This window comes from Oryctolagus cuniculus, chromosome 2 (genome assembly GCF_964237555.1).
Source record: "Oryctolagus cuniculus chromosome 2, mOryCun1.1, whole genome shotgun sequence".
NCBI lineage: Eukaryota > Metazoa > Chordata > Mammalia > Lagomorpha > Leporidae > Oryctolagus > Oryctolagus cuniculus.
This window is the reverse complement of record NC_091433.1, coordinates 108983180-109003442: the sequence shown is the minus strand read 5'-3', so window position 1 is coordinate 109003442 and position 20263 is coordinate 108983180. Positions and strand designations below refer to the sequence as shown.

Here is a 20263-nt window from a genome sequence, read left to right as displayed (position 1 = left end):
CCACCATAGCTGGTGCTGCGCCAATCTGAAGCCAGGAGCCAGGTGCTTCCTCCTGATCTTCCATGCGGGTGCAGGGCCCAAGCACTTGGGCCATCCTCCACTGGCCTCCCGGGCCACAGCAGAGAGCTGGACTGGAAGAGGAGCAACCAGGACTAGAACCTGGCACCCATATGGGATGCTGGTGCCACAGGCAGAGGATTAACCAAGTGAGCCACGGTGCCGGCCCGAAAATGTTTTTATTTTTAAGGTTTTATTTATTGATTTGAGAGGCAGAGTTACGTCTGGCTGTGAGAGAGAGGAGAGACAGAGGGAGGGAGGGAGGGAGGGAGGGAGGGAGAGAGGGAGGGAGGGAGGGAAGGAGACAGAGAGAGAGCGAGAGAGAAAGAGAGACTGAGAGAAATATCTACCATCCACTGGTTCACTCCCCAAATGGTCACAACATCTGGAGCTGAGCCAATCCAGAGCCAGGATCTTTTTCCAGATCTCCCAAATGGGTGCAAAAGCCTAAGCATTTGGGCCATCTAACATTGCTTTCCCAGGCCATAAGCAGAGTGTGGGATCTGAAGAAGAGCAGCCAGAACTTGAACCAGCAGCCATTTGAGACGCCAGCACAGCAGGCAGAGGCTTAGCCCACTATGCCACAGCACCAGCCCCAAAACTACATTTTTACATTTAATTAATTTGAACTTAGAAAGTGACTCTCAAATCCGTTACTGAGAACTGTTTTTGAAGATCTGGAACAATGTTGGTATGTGATTATTTTTCAACTGTAAATTTTATGAAATCTAAATACAGATTAAGTATTTATGATGAAAATTAACTTCTGACTGCAATTTTACCTTAAGCCAATATACAAAGTACTCATTAAAAGGACTCCCTCTGCCTTTTAGATGTCAGGGCCCTATAATCTTACCATTCTAATTCAGATTTAATGGCAAGTACAGAGATATCAGGGAGTTCTAATATATGCAACACTCCATACACTCAGAAGTGGCAGCTCCTTTTTAACTGCTCAAATAAAAACAGAAAAAGTAATTATAGAAGAGAATACCATGTATCATCCATTAAACAGCTAACAAAAGTTTGAGAATTAAAAGTATAACAGAGGGGTCAGTGTTGTGGCATAGCAGGTAAAGCCACAATCTGCAGTGCCAGCATCCCATATGGACGCCAGTTCGAGTCCTGGCTACTCCACTTTTGATCCAGCTCTCTGCTATGGCCTAGGAAAGCAGAAGATGGCCCAAGTCCTTGGGCTCCTGTACCCACGTGGGAGACCCAGAAGAAGCTTCTGGCTTTGAATCAGCCCAGCTCCGGTCACTGTGGCCACTTGGGGAATAAACCAGCAGATGGATGACTTCTCTCTCTCTGTCTAATTGCCTCTCAAATAAATAAATAAATCTTAAAAAAAAAAAAAAGATAAAGTATAATAGAATTTCATTAAAATACCACTGAGAAAAGATCAACAAGATTGGGATTAAAGTCTAAGAGAAAATACACTGTGATCTAACCAGAAAGATTCCATGCTATACTGATATAATAGACACTTGGCATTTATTTTATATACTTTGACATAGACCCAAACTCCATTTCTACAAGGGCCAACACATCAATAACAGGTCAAGTCAGGAAACTTGAATTCTAAACTCTGCCCTGTTCTTAGGCAAATCAGTTATCTTACTAGCCTTGCCTTCTCACATACAAACTGTAGCCAACAGCCCATGAATTGACATGATGTCCTAGGTCACTTTCATTACTTAAAAACAAAGAATGAAGCCTGATTCCTAACTAAAACAAAACCTACTAAATTGTGTGCTCACTTTGGCAGCACATATACAAAACCTACTAAATTGCATTTCAGATATTTAAAACTGCCTCATTTGCATTTTCTATCCCTAACTGCACATGGAAATAAAGAAAAATGAGTACAAAGAAAATAGCTTGTAACACCATTTTCTAAGCAGATCAAGTCCTAGCCAAGAAGAGCCCTTTTACCCTACCTCCCTGCTGTCCATGGAGCTTCCCACTTCCCTCCAAAGCCCAATTATTACCTCCAGATCAAAATTCCAGCCATAGCACAATAATTGTATTGTCTAGGACTCAATTGTGGAATGACCTTAATGTCTTTTTTTTTATGATTTACTTATTTCTTTGAAAGGCAGACCTACAGAGAAGGAAGGAGAAAGAATGATATTTTCCATTTGTTGATTCACATCCCAAATTACCCTAACAATCCAGACTGGATCAGGCTGCAGCCAAAAACCAACAACTCTATCTGGGTCTCCCACATGTGATAGGGGCCCAAGCACTTGGGCCACCTTCTGCTGCTTTCCTAGGCTCACTAGCAAGGGAGCTAGATCAGAAGTGGAGTAGCCAACTTGAACCAGCACCCATATGGGATGCTGGCATTGCAGGCAGGGCTTAACCTGCTGTGCCACAGCGCTGGTCCCGATGCTAACGTCTTTTATATGAGAATGAGTTTCCCTGTATGCTAGAACATATAAGCCAAACATTTCTGTTACTGTCTAAAACCCATTTTCTTTAAATATTTTTGCTTATTTATTTCAAAGGCAGAGACACAGAGGAAAACAGACAAAGAGGCTGGCGCCACGGCTAATCCTCCACCTGCAGCGCCAGCACCCCGGGTTCTAGTCCCGGTCAGGATGCCAGATTCTGTCCCGGTTGCCCCTCTTCCAGGCCAGCTCTCTGCTATGGCCAGGGAGTGCAGTGGAGGATGGCCCAAGTGATTGGGCCCTGCACCCCATGGGAGACCAGGAGGAAGCACCTGGCTCCTGGCTTCGGATCAGCGCAATGCGCCAGCCGCAGCGGCCATTGGAGGGTGAACCAATGGTAAAGGAAGACCTTTATCTCTGTCTCTCTCTCTCTCACTGTCCACTCTGCCTGTCAAAAAAATAAAAAAAGAAAAAGAAAAAAGAAAAACAGATGAAGAGATTTTCCATATGCTGGTTCACTCTCCAAATGCCTCCAAACAGTCAGGACTGGTCTATAATGAAGATAACCTGGAAGATAACCCAGGTCTCCCAGAAAAGCAGAAAACCAAGCAGCTGAGCCTCCCAGGGTATGCATTAGCAGAAAGCTGGAATTAGAAGTGGACCTGGGACTCGAATCCAGCCACTCCCATAAGGGATGTGGGCTTCCCAGGAAGCATCTTAACTGCTGTGTCAAAGACTTGCCTCTGATGCTAACTTCTCATAGTGAACATTTCACAAGCCTTTTAGAAGGAAGCACAGCAAAAAGCCACCCTATTCAATCCCATATAGTGAATGGACAGTGGCTGGGAGAAAAAAGCAGAAGAGAACGAAGGTAAGGATAGGTCTTCAACTTTGACTATTCAAGGTTTACAGAATCCTTACTTAATCTGTAAGATATATCTGTCTTTCTGGAATTCGTAATGCACTTTTGAAATTCTCCCTCTCTCTGTAACTCTGCCTTTCAAGTTAAAAAAAATCTAGAATGTATTTTCTAACACTTAAGAATAAAGTAACAACAGTAGCTTCTTAGATTTCATGGCTCTACCACAGGGCAGGCAGGCATCAATGCTAAATACTTTGCTCAGTGACTTCTACTTCTCATATAACCACAGCACTTACACATTCTTACCCTATTTTAACGAATGAGGAAACAAGGTTCCAAGTGACTGAATAAAGCTTCCAAAGTTATACCAGGTTATACATATGAGAAGTTGCCAATTGTGAATGTCTACCCAAGTAGTCTCCAGAAACCAACTACAGCCTTTTCCACTACTATGTTGACTCTCCCTGAATTTTTGTGACTATAAACACCTTAAAAAGGAAATGAACAATACTGAAATTGTTAAAGTTAATGGAAGGTGTCAAGAATTAGTGAAAGCTAGAATTAGAAGTACGGAAAAGGACTTTTTTTTTTTTTAAAGATTTATTTAGGCCGATGCTGCGGCTCACTTGGCCAATCCTCCACCTGCGGTGCTGGCACCCCGGGTTCTAGTCCCGGTTGGGGCGCCAGATTCTGTCCCGGTTGATCCTCTTCCAGTCCAGCTCTCTGCTGTGGCCCAGGAAGGAAGGGGAGGAGGGCCCAACTGCTTGGGCCTGCACCCGCATGAGAGACCAGGAGGAAGCACCTGGCTCCTGGTTTCAGATCAGCGCAGTGCGCAGGCCACAGCAGCCATCTGGGGGGTGAGCCAACGGAAGGAAGACCTTTCTCTCTGTCTCTGTCTAAATCTGCCTGTCAAAAAAAAAAAAAAAAAAAAAGATTTATTTATTCAGGGGCTAGTGCAGTGGCGCTACCTGCGAAGCTGGCATCACACAGTTCAAGTCCTGGCTGCCCCACTTCAAATCCAGCTCTCTGCTGATGTTCCCAGCAGACGATGGCCCAAATCCATGGGTCCCTGCACCCAAGGAGACCCAGAAGCTCCTGGCTTCGGATAGGCCCAGTTCCAGACATCATGTCCATTTGGGTAGGAAGTGAACTAACAGATGAAATTTCTGTTTCTCCCTTCTGTAATATTTTCAAATAAATAAATAAATAAATCTTTAATCTTTATTCATTTGCAAGGCAGAGGTAGAGAGAGAGCTCCGGCCATTGTGGCCCTTTGGGGAGTAAACCAGAGGATGGAAGACCTCTCTCCCTGTCTCTACCTTTCTCTGTAACTGTCTTTAAAAAAATTTTTTTAAATAAATTTAATATCTTCACTTCTATAAATATTTTAGTTTTTTTTTTTTTTTTTGACAGGCAGAGTGAGTGAGTGAGAGAGTGAGAGAGTGAGAGAGTGAGAGAGTGAGAGAGAGAGAGAGAGAAAAAGGTCTTCCTTTTGCTCTTGGTTCACCCTCCAATGGCCGCTGTGGCCGGCACACCGCGCTGATCCGAAGCCAGGAGCCAGGTGCTTATCCTGGTCTCCCATGCAGGTGTAGGGCCCAAGTAGGGCCCAAGCAAATCCTCCACTGCACTCCCTGGCCACAGCAGAGAGCTGGCCTGGAAGAGGGGCAACCAGGACAGAATCCGGCGCTCCGACCGGGACTAGAACCTGGTATGCTGGTGCCGCTAGGCGAAGGATTAGCCAACTGAGCCGTGGCGCCGGCCCACTTCTTCTATAAATCTAGCAATCACTCACATATACTGTATATCTATGATTTCAAAGTACAAATTTCTTGGGTTTTCCTTTATCACCAAAGACTCAGGTGACACATTTAAACGTAGAAAATTAGTATGAATGGTCACCATAGACTTAAAATTTATCATTTCCAAACCAAAAACAGAGAAAGCATAATTAAATAATAGTTAATAATACTGAAAACTGCTCTCACTCTACAATCCAGGTCCATGTTATTCTGATGTACTAACATGAAAAGGGAAAAAAAGCAACACAGTACATAAAACATGACAAAATCTGGTTGGATATTAAGTTCACGGTCTCTCTTAACAGAATGTAAGCTCCAAGAGGCTGTGGAGGCATCTTTGGCTCACTAGTGTGTCCCAGGTATACACAACACTGCCTAGCCCATAAGGAGTATGCACATATTCGCTGAATGAGTAACATGTTTGGTCAAACTCTTGCATAATTACTTCCTTCTGCTTATCTGAGTAATCCTCCTTGACTCCTGATAGCAAAGTTGCAAGAATACTCACATCATTTTTATAGGATGCCAAATCCTAGGCTACCTGAATTGTCAATGTGAGGTTAAAGAATATATTGGTGTTATTTAGACATTATTCACTTTTCATCCTGTCAATTAAGAAGCAATATGTTAGATAAGCATTTATAATAAAAAGTATTCTAGTTTTTAAAAAAAGTGCTAGCCTGATTAAATTTAATCAAAGTTTAAACTTACCTTTCCACAATCCATTCAGGTCGGATTACTTTTTCCCCTTTTAATTCTTTAATTTTGGCATTAGGAAGATTTGTGGCAATAATGTGTGTTGTTTTGGATCTGGAATAATACACGTGATATTGACCTCCATGCAACATCATTAGCTTTCTCAATTCTTCAGCAGAAGGATCTGTAAAATTAGTATTACAATAAATTCAATTTTATGTGTAAAAAAGTAAAATCCTACACTCAAAAAAATCCCATCAATAGGTCAACTTAAAGAATCACTCATTTACTTTCTCTCTGGCTGTGTTGCCAAAAAACACAGTGGGGAGGCAAATCACAGATGATAAAGCCATGTTGCCTTATAACCTCTTCCCACAGCTCCCAGTCAACCAACACCCAAATACCCACTACTGTGAGAGGTCCAGCAGAGCAAACAGGGACTAAGTAATGAATTGAGCACTAACAACATTTTTATTTTTGACCATAAGCAAGGAACCTGGACACTGGTAACTTACATTTTCAAAGATTAGTAACTGTAAGCACCATTATGGACCACTATACAGAGTCTCCAACTAATTCTTCAACTCCTTCAGAGTAATACAAGAGGACTCAGATAAACAAATTACTCACAGATTTACTGTAGGGCTTATTAACAGACCTTGCCCCTATGAAATTCAATCATTTTAATTTTTATTTAAAAAATATTTAAAAAGGATGAAATATCTCATCTTGTCCAGTTCTCTAATATAAAACTGCTTTATCTCAAAGAATTATTGTGGCTTATGCATTCCCATAAAAAGAAACATCTGCTTCACTAAAGTTACATTATTACCTGCATTACTGGTATCACATTAAGCTAATTATTCTCAAATACTTTGCTGTTTCTTTTAGCTAACATCATAATGAATACTCTAAATCACACCTCTCCTAGCAACAGTGATACCCAGGGGAAGTTTCCACAGGAGGCTAATATATCCACTTCTGTTATTCACCAACAGCTTTTCCTTAAACCAAACCTACAAAGGTTCAAGTATTTAAACAAATTTTTTATTTTGATAACTGTCTAATTAAGTGAATTTTAGCCTATAGAAGGAAAAATAAATAAAACAGCACATTTGAGACAACTTCAAAATATCTGTAGAAAAAATGAAATAAATGTTTATTTTCATGCAAAAAAAATTGAAATTCATCTAGAAAATTGCACAGTCCATTAACTTTTTAAAACCTCTCTTTTATAGATATGCTAAGTCTGTCTAATTCTTGGTAAGTTCTTGCAGCACAGAATTAGTAAGACTTTGCAGATTATACATACTGTCCAACAGAAATATAATGTAAATGGCAATGCAAGCTATGTACATAATTTTTTAATTTTCTGGTAGCCTCATTAAAAATAGTGAAACACAAAATGAAATTCCTTTTAGTAATATTTTGCTTAGTCAATAGATTAAAAATACTTCCTATAATCAATATTTAAAAATTGAGATATTTTTTCTTTTGTTCATATTAAGTCTCCAGAATCCAGTGTTATTTTATATTTACAGTACACCTCAATTCAGACTAGCCACATTTCAAGTACTTAATACATGTAACTTACATGTTACCACAGCAGATAAGGTAAGCATACTTTTAAATAAAATTCAAAATTCATAGTGAAAGGTGTTCAGGGATGACAGATCACAATATGTAAACTATAACATCACAACAATTCAATGTAAAACAACTCAATGTAAAATGGAAGATTTTCAGGAGAAGGATCACAAACACTAAACTATAACATCACAATGAATTCAAGGTCAAATTTTGCAAATTGTGGAAATTAAACAGCTAGCCAATTAGGAATCTATAGCATATTTTCTTTTTAAAAGAATCCAGCTGAGCTTATTACAGAAGAAAGCACCAAATAAAAGGTTCAATTAAAACAGACTAATATGGACATCAAATCCAGTAAAATGTTCAGCACTTAAGGTCAGTGGTGCAGAGTACTAGGTTAAGCCTCTGCCTGTGGTGCCGGCATCCCATATTAGTGCCAGTTCGAGTCCTGGCTGCCCCACTTCTATCCAGCTCCCTGCTAATGGCCTGGAAAAGCAATGGAAGATGACGCAAGTGCTTGGACCCCGGCACTCACATGGGAGACCCAGAATAAGCTCCTGGCTCCAGATCAGCCTAGCTCTGACCATTTGGGAAGTGAATCAGTGGATGGAAAACCTTTCTGTCTCTCCCTGCCTCAGTCTGTAACTCTACCTCTCAAATAAATAAATAAAATCTTAAAAAAAAAAAAAAAAATGTGGTGTAAGAGAAGTCTTTGGTTCTAGTTTGGTTCTGTCACAATCACCAAGATAACATTAACAAGTTTTCTACTACTTGTGCTTTTAATGACCGAAGTCAGATGAAATAAATGAAGCAAAAAACCTTGACCTCTGAGGTTCTTTCCAGACCTAAAATATTATCAATCTACTCAGCTTCCAAACAAATTCTCTACTCACCATTATTTAAAATCCATTGCAAGGAGAGTGCATCATATCAAACACCATCACAAAAATCAGAATTAGTATAGCAAGATCAATTCTACCACCCTTCAGTAAGTAAGAACACTGTGATGATCTGCTAAAATATACCAACATTTACAATGCTTTCCAGAGTCCTGATTTATTTTACTTTATACTCTACAACAGAAGTTCTGTATCCAGCACTGCTGTATGCTAACAGTAACTGTGACCAGAAAGATTTAAAGAGGGTCTTCAAACTTTTCCACAAGCAGTGTTATTCAACACCACTATGATGTGCACATATCCCAAACTACCTACAATGACTCCCAAACTGTCCACTTACAAAGATCTAATGTACATAAAGAAAGCTGTGCCGAACCTCTTTAATTGCTGCTTCACCAATGAGGTTAGGCAGCAGTGGTTAGAAGTATGATACATGAGCAATGCTCAGAAAAATCTCCTCGACAACAAAGTAATTTGGCAGTCACACAGAATTTTGTGATTTAAGAAAATAGTTTTGTTTTTTGGTTTTTTTTGACAGGCAGAGTGGACAGTGAGAGAGAGAGAGACAGAGAGAAAGGTCTTCCTTTGCCGTTGGTTCACCCTCCAATGGCCGCCGAGGCCAGCGCGCTGCTGCCTGCGCACCACGCTGATCTGATGGCAGGAGCCAGGTGCTTCTCCTGGTCTCCCCTGGGGTGCAGGGCCCAAGCACCTGGGCCATCCTCCACTGCACTCCCTGGCCACAGCTGAGAGCTGGCCTGGAAGAGGGGCAACCGGGACAGAATCTGGCGCCCCGACCGGGACTAGAACCCAGTGTGCCGGCGCAGCAAGGCGGAGGAGAAAATAGTTTTCTAAAAAGATACAACATATAAAACACATCCTGATATAGAGTAAGTGTTCTCAATAAATGTTTGCTAAACAAAATAGCAAAGTACTATTTTCTTTAAAGATTTATTTATTCATTTGAAAAGCCGAGAGAGAAACAGAGAGAGAGAGAGAGAGAAAGAGTCTTCCATCCACTGACTCATTCCCTATACAGCCACGTGGCCTGGGCTAGGCCAAGTAGAAGTCAGGAGCTCCATCTGGCTCTCCCATGTGGATGCAGAGGCCAAAGGACCCTCTTTCACTGCTTTAGGTGCATTAGCGGGGAGCTGATTGGAAGTTTAGCAGCTGGGACTGGAACCAGCACCCATTTGCGATGCAAGCATCACCAGCAGCATAACCGGCTGTACCACAATGCCAGCTCCAAAGGTACATTTTTATACATGTTAGTAATAAAAACTGAAAATCTTTTTATTTCCTGTAACTTGTAGATACCTATGTCCATTCTATTAATACCAGCTATGTCAATTTTATTAGAAACATCTACCTTTTCATATAGCAAAATAAAACTGCTATTAATTGCTTTAGAACTGTAACTACTCAAAAACTGAAGAAAGACAACATTAACTTAGAACCATTCCAGTCAGGTATTTTACATACCTTATCTCATTAATCCTCACCACTGGTATTTCCAATACTGGAATTCAATAGTACAGTTTCAGTTCAAAGTTCTCTGTGAGAATCCTTAATGTCTACACTGATCCAGTAAAAAGAAAAAAAAAAAAAAAAAAACACAACACACATACAACCCACCCCAACCATTCACGGGGATAGCCATTTTGTAATTCAGCACTGCCAAGTGATTTCATGTGCAGGTCAATTACAAAGGTGCTGCTGCTGTTGTATAAAGTGCTTGTCTGTCATAGAGTAGCAGGAAAAAAAGGACAGAAACTAGAGGTATAAATGATGCACTTTCATCAAGTGAAGACCAAAAGATGTCATGGTCATTGTTCCAATGTAGATTCTATGATGGTAGTAGTCAGAAATGAAGAGCAGTGGGAAAATACACCATTTGAAACACCACATCAGGGGCTGGCGCCATGGCTCACTGGGTTAATCCTCCGCCTGCAGCACCAGCAACCCATATGGGCACCAGGCTCTAGTCCCAGTTGCTCCTCTTCCAGTCCAGCTCTCTGCTGTGGCCTGGAAAGGCAGTGGAGGATGGCCCAAGTGCTTGGGTGCCTGCATCTGCATGGGACACCAGGGGGAGGCACCTGGCTTCGGATCGGCATAGTTCCGGCCGTGGCGGCCATTTGGGGAGTGAACCAACGGAAAAGGAAGACCTTTCTCTCTCTCTATTTGTAACTCTACCTGTCAAAAAAAATAAATCTTAAAAAAAAAAAAAAAAAAAAAGAAAAGAAAAAGAAAAACCACATCTGCTGGACTGAATAAAGATTCAAAGGATTCACTGGATTTGCACAAGAATGAAGTTGGCGTCCAGCGCTGTGGTATAGCCATTAAAGCTGCCCGCCTGCAGTGCTGGCGCCTCATATGGGTGCTGGTTCAAGTCCCAGCTGCTCCACTTCTGATCCAGCTCTCTGCTATGGCCTGTGAAAACAGTAGAAGATGCCAAGTCCTTGGACCCCTGCACCCACATGGGAGACCTAGAAAAGCTCCTGCTCTTGGCTTTGGATCGGCCCATTGTGGCCATTTGGGGAGTGAACCAGCAGATGGAAGATCTCGCTCTCTCTCTCTCTCTCTGCTTCTGCAACTCCACCTTTCAAGTAAACAGATTTTTTTTTTAAAGAATTAAATTAGACCTTCTCTTCCACTAGTGACAAAAATTAACAAGAAAGGGATCAAAGACCTAAATGTAAAACAGATGAAACCATAGAAGTTTTGTGAGAAAACACTGAGGAAAATCCCTAATAGGTTCTGAGATGTCAGCTTTAGCTCTTATCATTGTTTTTCTCTGTCACTGTCTTGGTCCCACCTGTGTTTTGAAACAGATTACTGGGGGAAAATAAAATGTAAATCGGGAAATATTCTGTTGCAAAATACTGGCCAGAAGCCAATGGTATCATCAAAAACAAAGTAGTGGGTTTAAAGAACTAGCTCCACTGTAATAAAAGGATTTCTGAAACTCTAAAAATTCACTTTTTAAACATTTTTAGTGCAAAATAATCAGTGTTCCTAATGAAAATGAAGGCACTCTAAAATTCTGAAGTGTTTTCTGAATGCAAGTTTAAATTTTATTCCACCATTACACTCCTAATGTTAGTTGAACTTTTCAATGTTCTTTGAGAACATTCTATATGCAACTAAAATTTCAGGATTAACTAACACCAACCACAATAACTTAACACTCGCAAAGTCGGGGCAAGTGTTTTACAGAGGTTAAGCTTCTGCTTAAGGTGCATGTATCCTGTATCAGAGTGCCGGGGTTGCAGTACCGGTCCCACTCTGGATTCCAGCTTCCTGCTGATGGAGACACCGGGAGACAAATGGTGATGGCCCAAGTCATTAGGTCCCTGTCACTGATGCGGGAGACCTGGATCTGGCTCTCAGCTCCTGGCTTCAGCCTGGGTCAACCCTGGACATTTTGGGAATTTGGGGAGTGAACCAGCAGAAGAGAGACATTTCTCAAACCCCCCCCCCCTTTTTTTTACAGGCAGAGTGGACAGTGAGAGAGAGAGAAAAAGGTCTTCCTTTTGCCGTTGGTTCACCCTCCAATCGCGCTGCGGCTGGCGCACCGCGCCTATCTGAAGGTAAGAGCCAAGAGCCAGGTACTTCTCCTGGTATCCCATGGGGTGCAGGGTCCAAGAACTTGGGCCATCCTCCACTGCACTCCCTGGCCACAGCTGAGAGCTGGCTTGGAAGAGGGGCAACCGGGACAGAATCTGGTGTCCCAACCGGGACTAGAACCAGGCCTATTGAGCCGCGGCGCTGGCCAAAAACAACCCTTTTTAAAAAGCACATACCATTCAAAGGACCACAAATCAGACCACATTTAGATTTAAAGCTTTACAAGTGGAATTCCACTACAGTAAACACTACCTCACAATACTAGAGTAACCATACAAAGACTGTTTTCACGTTTGAAGGCACAGCTTATAAAGATATTTGTTGATTTGGTTAAAACAAAGCCTATAAACAAAAATTTTTAATTTTGTGCAAAGGCTTTCTTACCTAGATCTTTGAGAAAATATTCATTATGTGCACCATTTTATGTCTGCAAAACCAAAGAACTTGATTAAATGTTGGTTGTGCTATACTACATAAATAGTAGAAAGAAGCCAAAGGCTCCTGTATCTCCTTTGGTCTCAGTGTAGCAGAACCTTCATTCTTTCATTAGTTTCACAATCCTATAAACTGGAAAAGATAACTTAGGACAGTTACTGGTGATCAAACAGAGAAAACCAGAGAGACTTCTCTGTAACCACAGATGTAGGGAACACCCCTATATTCTGACACCTGTGCTTGACTACCTCCAGTAGCCAGGCTCATTCTCTTGACTTCTCTTACCACAACTTTCTAACATTTACCAAACCAGTCACCACAATCTACTAAAAACCACTTATACTCACCAGACAAAAAATGAAGGAACACTTCAAAAGTTTACAGAACAAATTTCTGAGTACCTACTGGTGCGATACCCCTTGGGGTGCTGGTAAAAGTATGGGAGGTGGCACAAATGAATACAGTGGCATCTCTCTTGTGTGAGGGATTTGATTCCCACACCTCTGACTTTTAAGATCAGAGTTGTCCAGAAAGTGGAAAGAGATAATATATGCCCACAGAAAATAATTTCTGGAAGACATATGATTCCAAAAAATTAAATGGACTCCTCTCCTAAATTACCACATTCACATGTTCAGAAAACATCAGTGTAAGGCTGCAAACTTTCAAACAAATCCCTATCACTTGAAGTGGAAGTCTGCTACATTTGTACATTCCCTTGCTTCATTTTACTAACTGCAGCAAGGTGTTTGCCCACCTACCTGCCTTCCACAAACCTCAGGGTGTCAAAAATCATTAGACTAGGTCATCGTCGTCGTCGTCTTTTTTTTTTTTTTTTTTTTTTTTTTTAAGATTTACTTCTTTGAAGGGCAGATAACAGAGAGAGAAGGTGAAATAGTGAGAGGGAAGAGAGAGAGAGATCTTCCATCTGTTGATTTACTCCACTCCAAAAATGTCCTCAATAGCTAGGGCTGGGCCAGGCCAAAGCCAGGAGTCAGTCAAGAACTCCATTCAAATCTCAAGCACTTCAGCCATCATCTGCAGCTCCCAGGTTGTGCATTAGCAGGAAGGTGGATCAGATGCTGAGTAGCCAGAACTTGAACCAGACACTGTTAGGGATGCAGGCACTCTGATATGGGATGAAGGCATCCACAGCAGTGGCTTACACCACTGAGCCACAACACTGGCCCCTAGATTTGGTCTTTTATCCACATACTGAAAAAAAGCAGAAAATAATTCAAACACCTCTTTGCAGATGAACTATCCTGATCCCACCCAACAGAAGGGTGTAGTTACTGTCCATTGAATCTGAAGCGCTGGCTCAGCTGGGAAGCTTTCACAAAAGTAAACAGACCCAGGGCCTGTCTCCCAGAGTATAATTATAATTCAGTATACCTAGAATGTGGTCTATTAAAAACCACAGATTGAAGAATTAACATACAAATGAAAACATATTAACATTCTGATATGCAAATACAAAAGTCTGCTATTCATTCATTTACTCAACTACTATTTATTGAGCATCTACAACTTGTCACCTACAGTTCTAGGATCTTGGGGGTACAGCAATGACCAAGACTTAACTTTGTGCTCTGTGGTATCCATATTTCCCCAGGAGACGCAATGTACTAGGTCAGATAAATACAACTAGATTAGGCAGAAATAAATGCAGTGAAGACCAACGATGCTGGATAAAAGGTTAGATAACAAGTAGATGACAAAACACATCTATTTTAGATAAGAGCAGCCAGACCAGTCACTCCAAAAAGTGGTAATATTTAACCAAGATCTGAATAAGAAAACAGAACAACAACAAGTTTAAGGCATTAAAAGCATTATTATCTTCATGTCTGGCAAGGGGTTATTGCATAAATGGGCTTGCTGACTCCAAAACTGTGAGATAAAACTCAGGTATGAAAATAAATGTTTCCATTAATAATGCTATGAAATTTAAATATGATGGATTGGCTTACAGAAGAAATCTAACTTGCATTGGGTCTTTTTTTTTTTTTTTTTTTTTTTTTAAGATTTATTCATTTGAAAGTATTACAGAGAGAGAAATATCTTCCATCCACTGGTTCATTCCCCCAGTGGCCATAACGGCCAGGGCTGGGACTGACAAAAGCCAGGAGCTTCATCTGCATCTCCCAAACCCTTGGACTATCTTCTGCTGCTTTCCCAGGGACATTAGTAAGGGGCTGGATCAGAGGTACAGCAACTGGGACACAAACCAGCATTCATTCAGAGTGCTGACTGACATAACAGGTGACAGCATTAGCTGCTATGCTGCAATGCCAGCCCTTTATATTGGAGCTTAAAGTGGATAAACAAGATTCCAATACACAGAATCAGGGAGAAAGGGAGTTTTTGTTTGTTTTAATCAGAAAGAAGCAAAAGAACAAACATAAGACTGAGAAAGTACCAAGATAAATCTAGAATAACAGAGTAAGTTTTCTGAACAAAATTAGAGAATGTAAGGGAGAAAAATAGATTAGGACTAGGATTAGTGCATCTTCACCCTTTAAGATACAGAAAACACCTAATTAAGACTTAGCGAAATCAATTCCTTTATGCAGGATTCATACCGTCTTTTTTCATACCATCAAAGACAACTGCTTCTCTCTTCTGTATTGCCACTCATTTTCCTCTATTCATGCTTAATTCCCAGAGATCACCTATTTGTTATAAAAATCCACATTCTCCATCAACCATCACCTCTTTTTAAACATATCCCTACTTCCTAACACATAAGCAGCTTGGGAAAGATACCTGTTCAATTAAGCACAACAGAATAAAATGGGATGGAAGGTCCACAGACTAACACAATAGTAAAAATGTTAATTCTCTCCAAAGTGGCCTACAGGTTTAATGTAATTATTTTCAAAATCCCAGCAAGATATTCTGCATTCACAAAACACACAGAATAGAACCTCAGAATTTTAGAATTTATTCTAAAATTTATATGGAAAGGTATAGGTCTTAGAACAGCTAAAATGATCTTGAAACAGAAGAATCCACTGGGCAGAAGCACTCTACTCAACATAAAGAACTGCTACAGACAACAGAGACAGACACATGCGATGGAACAGAACAGAGAACTCAGAAGCACATACACCCAAATACATCTAACTCATTTTTGATAAAATGCAAAATAAATTCAAGGGAAGAAGGATAGCCTTTTGAGCAAATGGTGCAAGAGCAACTAGACATCCATAGGCTGGGCGGGGGGGGGGGGGGGGGGGGCAGGGAAGCAAAGCAACAAAAAAGTCTCCAAATAGGTCATGAACTTTAATGTAACACATAAAACTACAAATTTTTCTGAAAGAAAAAATTAGGGGAAAATCTCTGGGATTTAGCACTAGCATTGAGTTTTTAGACTTGAAAGTATAATCCATAGAAAAAAAGATAAATTAGATATTGTCAAAATTAAAAATTTTGCTCTGCAAAAGCTATGTCAAAAGGATGAATGACAAGCTACAGGCTGGGAGAAAATATTTGCAAATCATATAAATGTCAAAGGAGTAGAACCTGGAACATAAATAACTTTTAAAATTTAACAGTAAAAACAAAAACCCAAACAATTTAATTGTAAATGGACAAGGAAAGGCCGGCGCCGCCTTGTGGCACCGGCACACCAGGTTCTAGTCCCGGTCGGGGCGCCGGATTCTGTCCCGGTTGCTCCTCTTCCAGGCCAGCTCTCTGCTGTGGCCAGGGAGTACAGTGGAGGATGGCCCAAGTCACTGGGCCCTGCAACCCCTGGGAGTCCAGGATAAGCACGTGGCTCCTGGCTTTGGATCAGCGTGGTGCGCCGGCCGCAGCGGCCATTAGAGGGTGAACCAACGGCAAAGGAAGACCTTTTTCTCTGTCTCTCTCTCACTGTCCACTCTGCCTGTCGAAAAAAGAAAAAAGAAAGAAAAAAAGAAAAGAAAATGGACAAGGAAAAAAACCCTCTACAACAAACAATTCGCTGAAAATGAAATGACAGAAAAAAAACCTGAATAAATGTTCAACATTATTAGCCAAGATGTAAATGCAGATGAAAACCACAGTAACACATTCATTATACTATCTAAACTAAAAAACGAAAAAAACTTGAACTTAACAAATACTGCTGAGGATGTAGAGCAACTGGAACACATATGAAAGACACAATGAGATATCATTACATACCCATTAAAATGGATAAACAGAAAACATTAAATGCTAGTACAGATGCAAACATGCTAATGGTAATGTAAAACAGTACAGCCATTTTGGGAAACAGCTTGGCAGTTCCTTAAAAAAACTAAGGGTGTAACCACCACATAACTCATCAATTACACTCATGTTCACACAAAAACTTATACACAAATATTCATAAGCCAAAAACAGGAAACAATCCAAATGTCCCTTAACAGGTAAATGGTTAAGCTATAGTACATTCAGGTACACAATACAACTCAGCAACAAAAAGGAAAAAATTAGTGATATGTGCAACTTTCATGTATCTCCAGTGAATAAAACTGAGTGGGAAGAAGGCCAATCTGTCAGTTAAGTAAAAAGGTTTTTTAATTTAAAAAAAAAAAAAAAAGTTTTTGAAGCCCAATCTCAAAAGGTTATATATTGTATTTTCTAGTTATACAACATCTAAAGATCTTTTAACTTTGTTTGGAAGGCAAGGAGAACTCCCATCCATTGATTCATTTCTACAAATGTCCAGAACTTGGGCAGCCAGGAGAGCTGGAGGGAGACCAGGCAGAAGCTGGGAGTTGAGAACCCAATCCCACTAGTCTACCCAGGTCTGAGAGCCAATCGCCTGAGCCATTATTGCTGTGTCCCATGATCTACGATAGTATCAAGCTGGAAGTCAGGAGCCAAAGCGGGAATGAAACTCAAGGAACATATATGGTACACCTCCTAATGGCTAGGCTAATGTCCACCCACTATACAACGTTCTTGAAATGAAAAAATTAAAGAAACGTAGACTAGTTCAGAGATTGCCAGGGGTTAAGAGGCGGCCATGAGCGGAGAAAAGCAGGTGTGAGTCTAAGAGGTCGACAGGAAGGATCCTTGCCAGGAAGGTTTTGTAGCTTCACTGCATCAGGGTCAGTTCTCCTACTGTGATGCTTTCATCACAGTTAACAGATGATAGCATCACAGATGTCATCAGTGGGGGGAAACTGAGCAAAGGATTCACATTATCTCTGAATTATTTCTTACAACTTCATGTGAATGCACAACTTATCTCAAAAAATGGGATGGACGGATAAGAACTTAACCTCATTGAAGAAAAGACACTTTTTGGAGGTAGGAAAGACAGTCTAGGTTGACAGAGGCAGAGTACCCCGGGGATGGGGGAATCTTTTTCTCTAGGCTCAAGTTCAATGCTAATTGGGTTGGGAGAGATGGGGGCTATGAAGGAGCCTCAGATGGGAACTTTCAGGTAATCAAGAAAACTTACAATATTAAAGTCTGTAGGGAGCATGATTAAGACTCGACAACAAAAACAGCATCCCCTACTTATCCTACTGCATCTAAAGCATCATTTTCTACTTGCCAATTACATATATGGAAGTTAATTCTGTTTTATGTACAGAGTTGCAAAGTTTTCAGTAAAACTGAAAATGTTTCAAAGTAAAAATTCGTATTATCCCAATTTGTGTATCACTGCAAAATTAAGAAACTGGATTCCTGCTCCCAACATGGGAAATGTGAATTGTTTTCCTGGTTCCCAGCTCCAGGCCAGCCTCACCTGTTGTAAAAAAAAAAAAAAAAAAAAAAAAAAGGGCAGGGGTGACAGTGTCCTGGGGCAGCAGGTGAAGCTGCCACTCCCATCTAGGAATGTCAATTTGCTTTCAATCCAGCTTCTTGCTAATGCACTTTGGAGGCAGCAGACGATGTCCAAGTACTTGGGTCTCTGCCACCCACAAAGCAGACCTGAATGGAGTTTTTGGCTCCTGTTTTCAGTCTTGCCCAGCCCTGCATGTTGTTGGCATGTAGGAAGTGAACCAGTAGATGGAAGATCTCTGTTACTCTTGCCTTTCAAATGCATCAATCTTAAAAGAAAAAACTTAAAAAATTAATAAGAGTAAAATGATAATTACACATTCCCAATCACACAAGTAATTACTGTCACATTCATTTTTTCTCCCCTACATAAAGAACCTCCTTTCCTCCTCCTTATACGAATATGGGTACCTTTATAAATGGGGAACGTCCATGGTGGCTAATACAAGAAGCTTGCTTTTATTAACAATTTTAATCTTTTATAGTATATGTTAGAAAAGTCCATGAAGCCTGAACTAGCCAAGTTTTCTGCATGTGAACTTCCCAAAGCTGCATCAGCATTCACTTTGAGAACATTAAGACTAAATTCATTGTCAGGTGTCCTAATGAAAGTCTTAATTGCAATCGACTTGCTCAATTCTCACAACACCAGTCACATGTAGCAATTAATTCTTAGCTTCACTGCAGCAAATATTTACTGAATGGTTCTGCCCAATCACTGCAGAGGTAACAGGATACAACAGTGATGAAACGAAAAATGTAGCTAGCACTTTTTTTTTTTTTTTTTTTTTTAAACAGGCAGAGTGGACAGTGAGAGAGAGAGACAGAGAGAAAGGTCTTCCTTTGCCGTTGGTTCACCCTCCAATGGTGGCCGCGGCTGGCGCGCTGCGGCCGGCGCACCGCGCTGATCTGATGGCAGGAGCCAGGAGCCAGGTGCTTTTCCTGGTCTCCCATGGGGTGCAGGGCCCAAGCACCTGGGCCATCCTCCACTGCACTCCCTGGCCACAGCAGAGAGCTGGCCTGGAAGAGGGGCAACCGGGACAGAATCCGGCGCCCCAACCGGGACTAGAACCCGGTGTGCCGGCGCCGCTAGGCGGAGGATTAGCCTAGTGAGCCGCGGCGCCGGCCGTAGCTAGCACTTTAATCCTGTAAGGTCTAATGAAAACTGAGATGCACAGCTGTACATGGAGACTCAGTTCCAGAGGTCTTTAGCAAGAGCAGCCTCCTAAACTAGCACGACAATCAGTGAAGGGAATCTTAAGGATAAACAGGGAACAGCTAGCTGAGAAGAGGTGAAAAGAGAACACTGACAAATATTTAGGCATTCATTTATTTTTATTTTTATTTTTTACAGGCAGAGTGGACAGTGAGAGAGAGAGAGACAGAGAGAAAGGTCTTCCTTTTACCGTTGGTTCACCCCGCCAAATGGCCGCTGCGGCCGGCACACCGCGCTGATCCAAAGCCAGGAGCCAGGTGCTTCTCCTGGTCTCCTATGCAGGAGCAGGGCCCAAGCACTTGGGCCATCCTCCACTGCACTCCCGGGCCACAGCTGAGAGCTGGCCTGGAAGAGGGGCAACCGGGACAGAATCCGGCGCCCTGACTGGGACTAGAACCCGGTGTGCTGGCACCGCATTGCAGAGGATTAGCCTATTGAGCCACGTGCCAGCCTTTAGCCTTTCATTTAAAAATACATTAAAATGATTATAAGAAAAGAAATTCCAGGAAAATTATGAAAAACTTTTAAGAGTAAACTTGATAACCAACAGTCAGTGCATGATGCTGGCATTGTGGCATAGCAGATAAAGCTGTGGTCTGTGATGCTGGCATCCCATATGGGCACCAGTTCATGTCCTGGCTGCTCCACTTAAAATCCAGCTCCCTACTTTTCTGGGAAAAGCAGGGAAAGACAGCCCAAGCACTTGCCTCCTGAAAGCCACATGGGACATGGAGATGTAGCTCCTATCTCCAGGCTTTGGCCTGGCTCAGCTCTGGCCATTGCAGCCACTTGGGGGGTGAACCAGCAGATGGAAGATCAATCTCTCTCTCTCTTTCTCTCAATAAGTCTTTAAATAAAAAAAGTCAGTGAAAAATGACTGTAGATCAGAAAAAGATAAAAAGAATGCATGATGTCAGGAAAACAGA

At 41.4% G+C, this 20263-nt stretch overlaps 1 protein-coding gene across 17 annotated transcripts in view; it reads right to left on the bottom strand.

Annotated features, from left to right (window-relative positions):
- Positions 1-20263, bottom strand: part of REV1 (REV1 DNA directed polymerase) — a 94267-nt gene that overhangs the window by 48992 nt on the left and 25012 nt on the right. For 10 of the 17 annotated variants that reach the window (XM_008253431.4, XM_070068726.1, XM_070068727.1 and 7 more), the window contains exon 4: positions 5823-5991. In XM_008253431.4, coding sequence (XP_008251653.2) covers positions 5823-5991 — 169 coding nt within the window. Of the gene's footprint in view, positions 1-2048; positions 2162-5619; positions 5700-5822; positions 5992-12304; positions 12348-13116; positions 13571-20263 lie in introns of those variants that run through there. The other 7 variants (XM_070068730.1, XM_070068732.1, XM_070068729.1 and 4 more) reach the window with 5 other exon arrangements.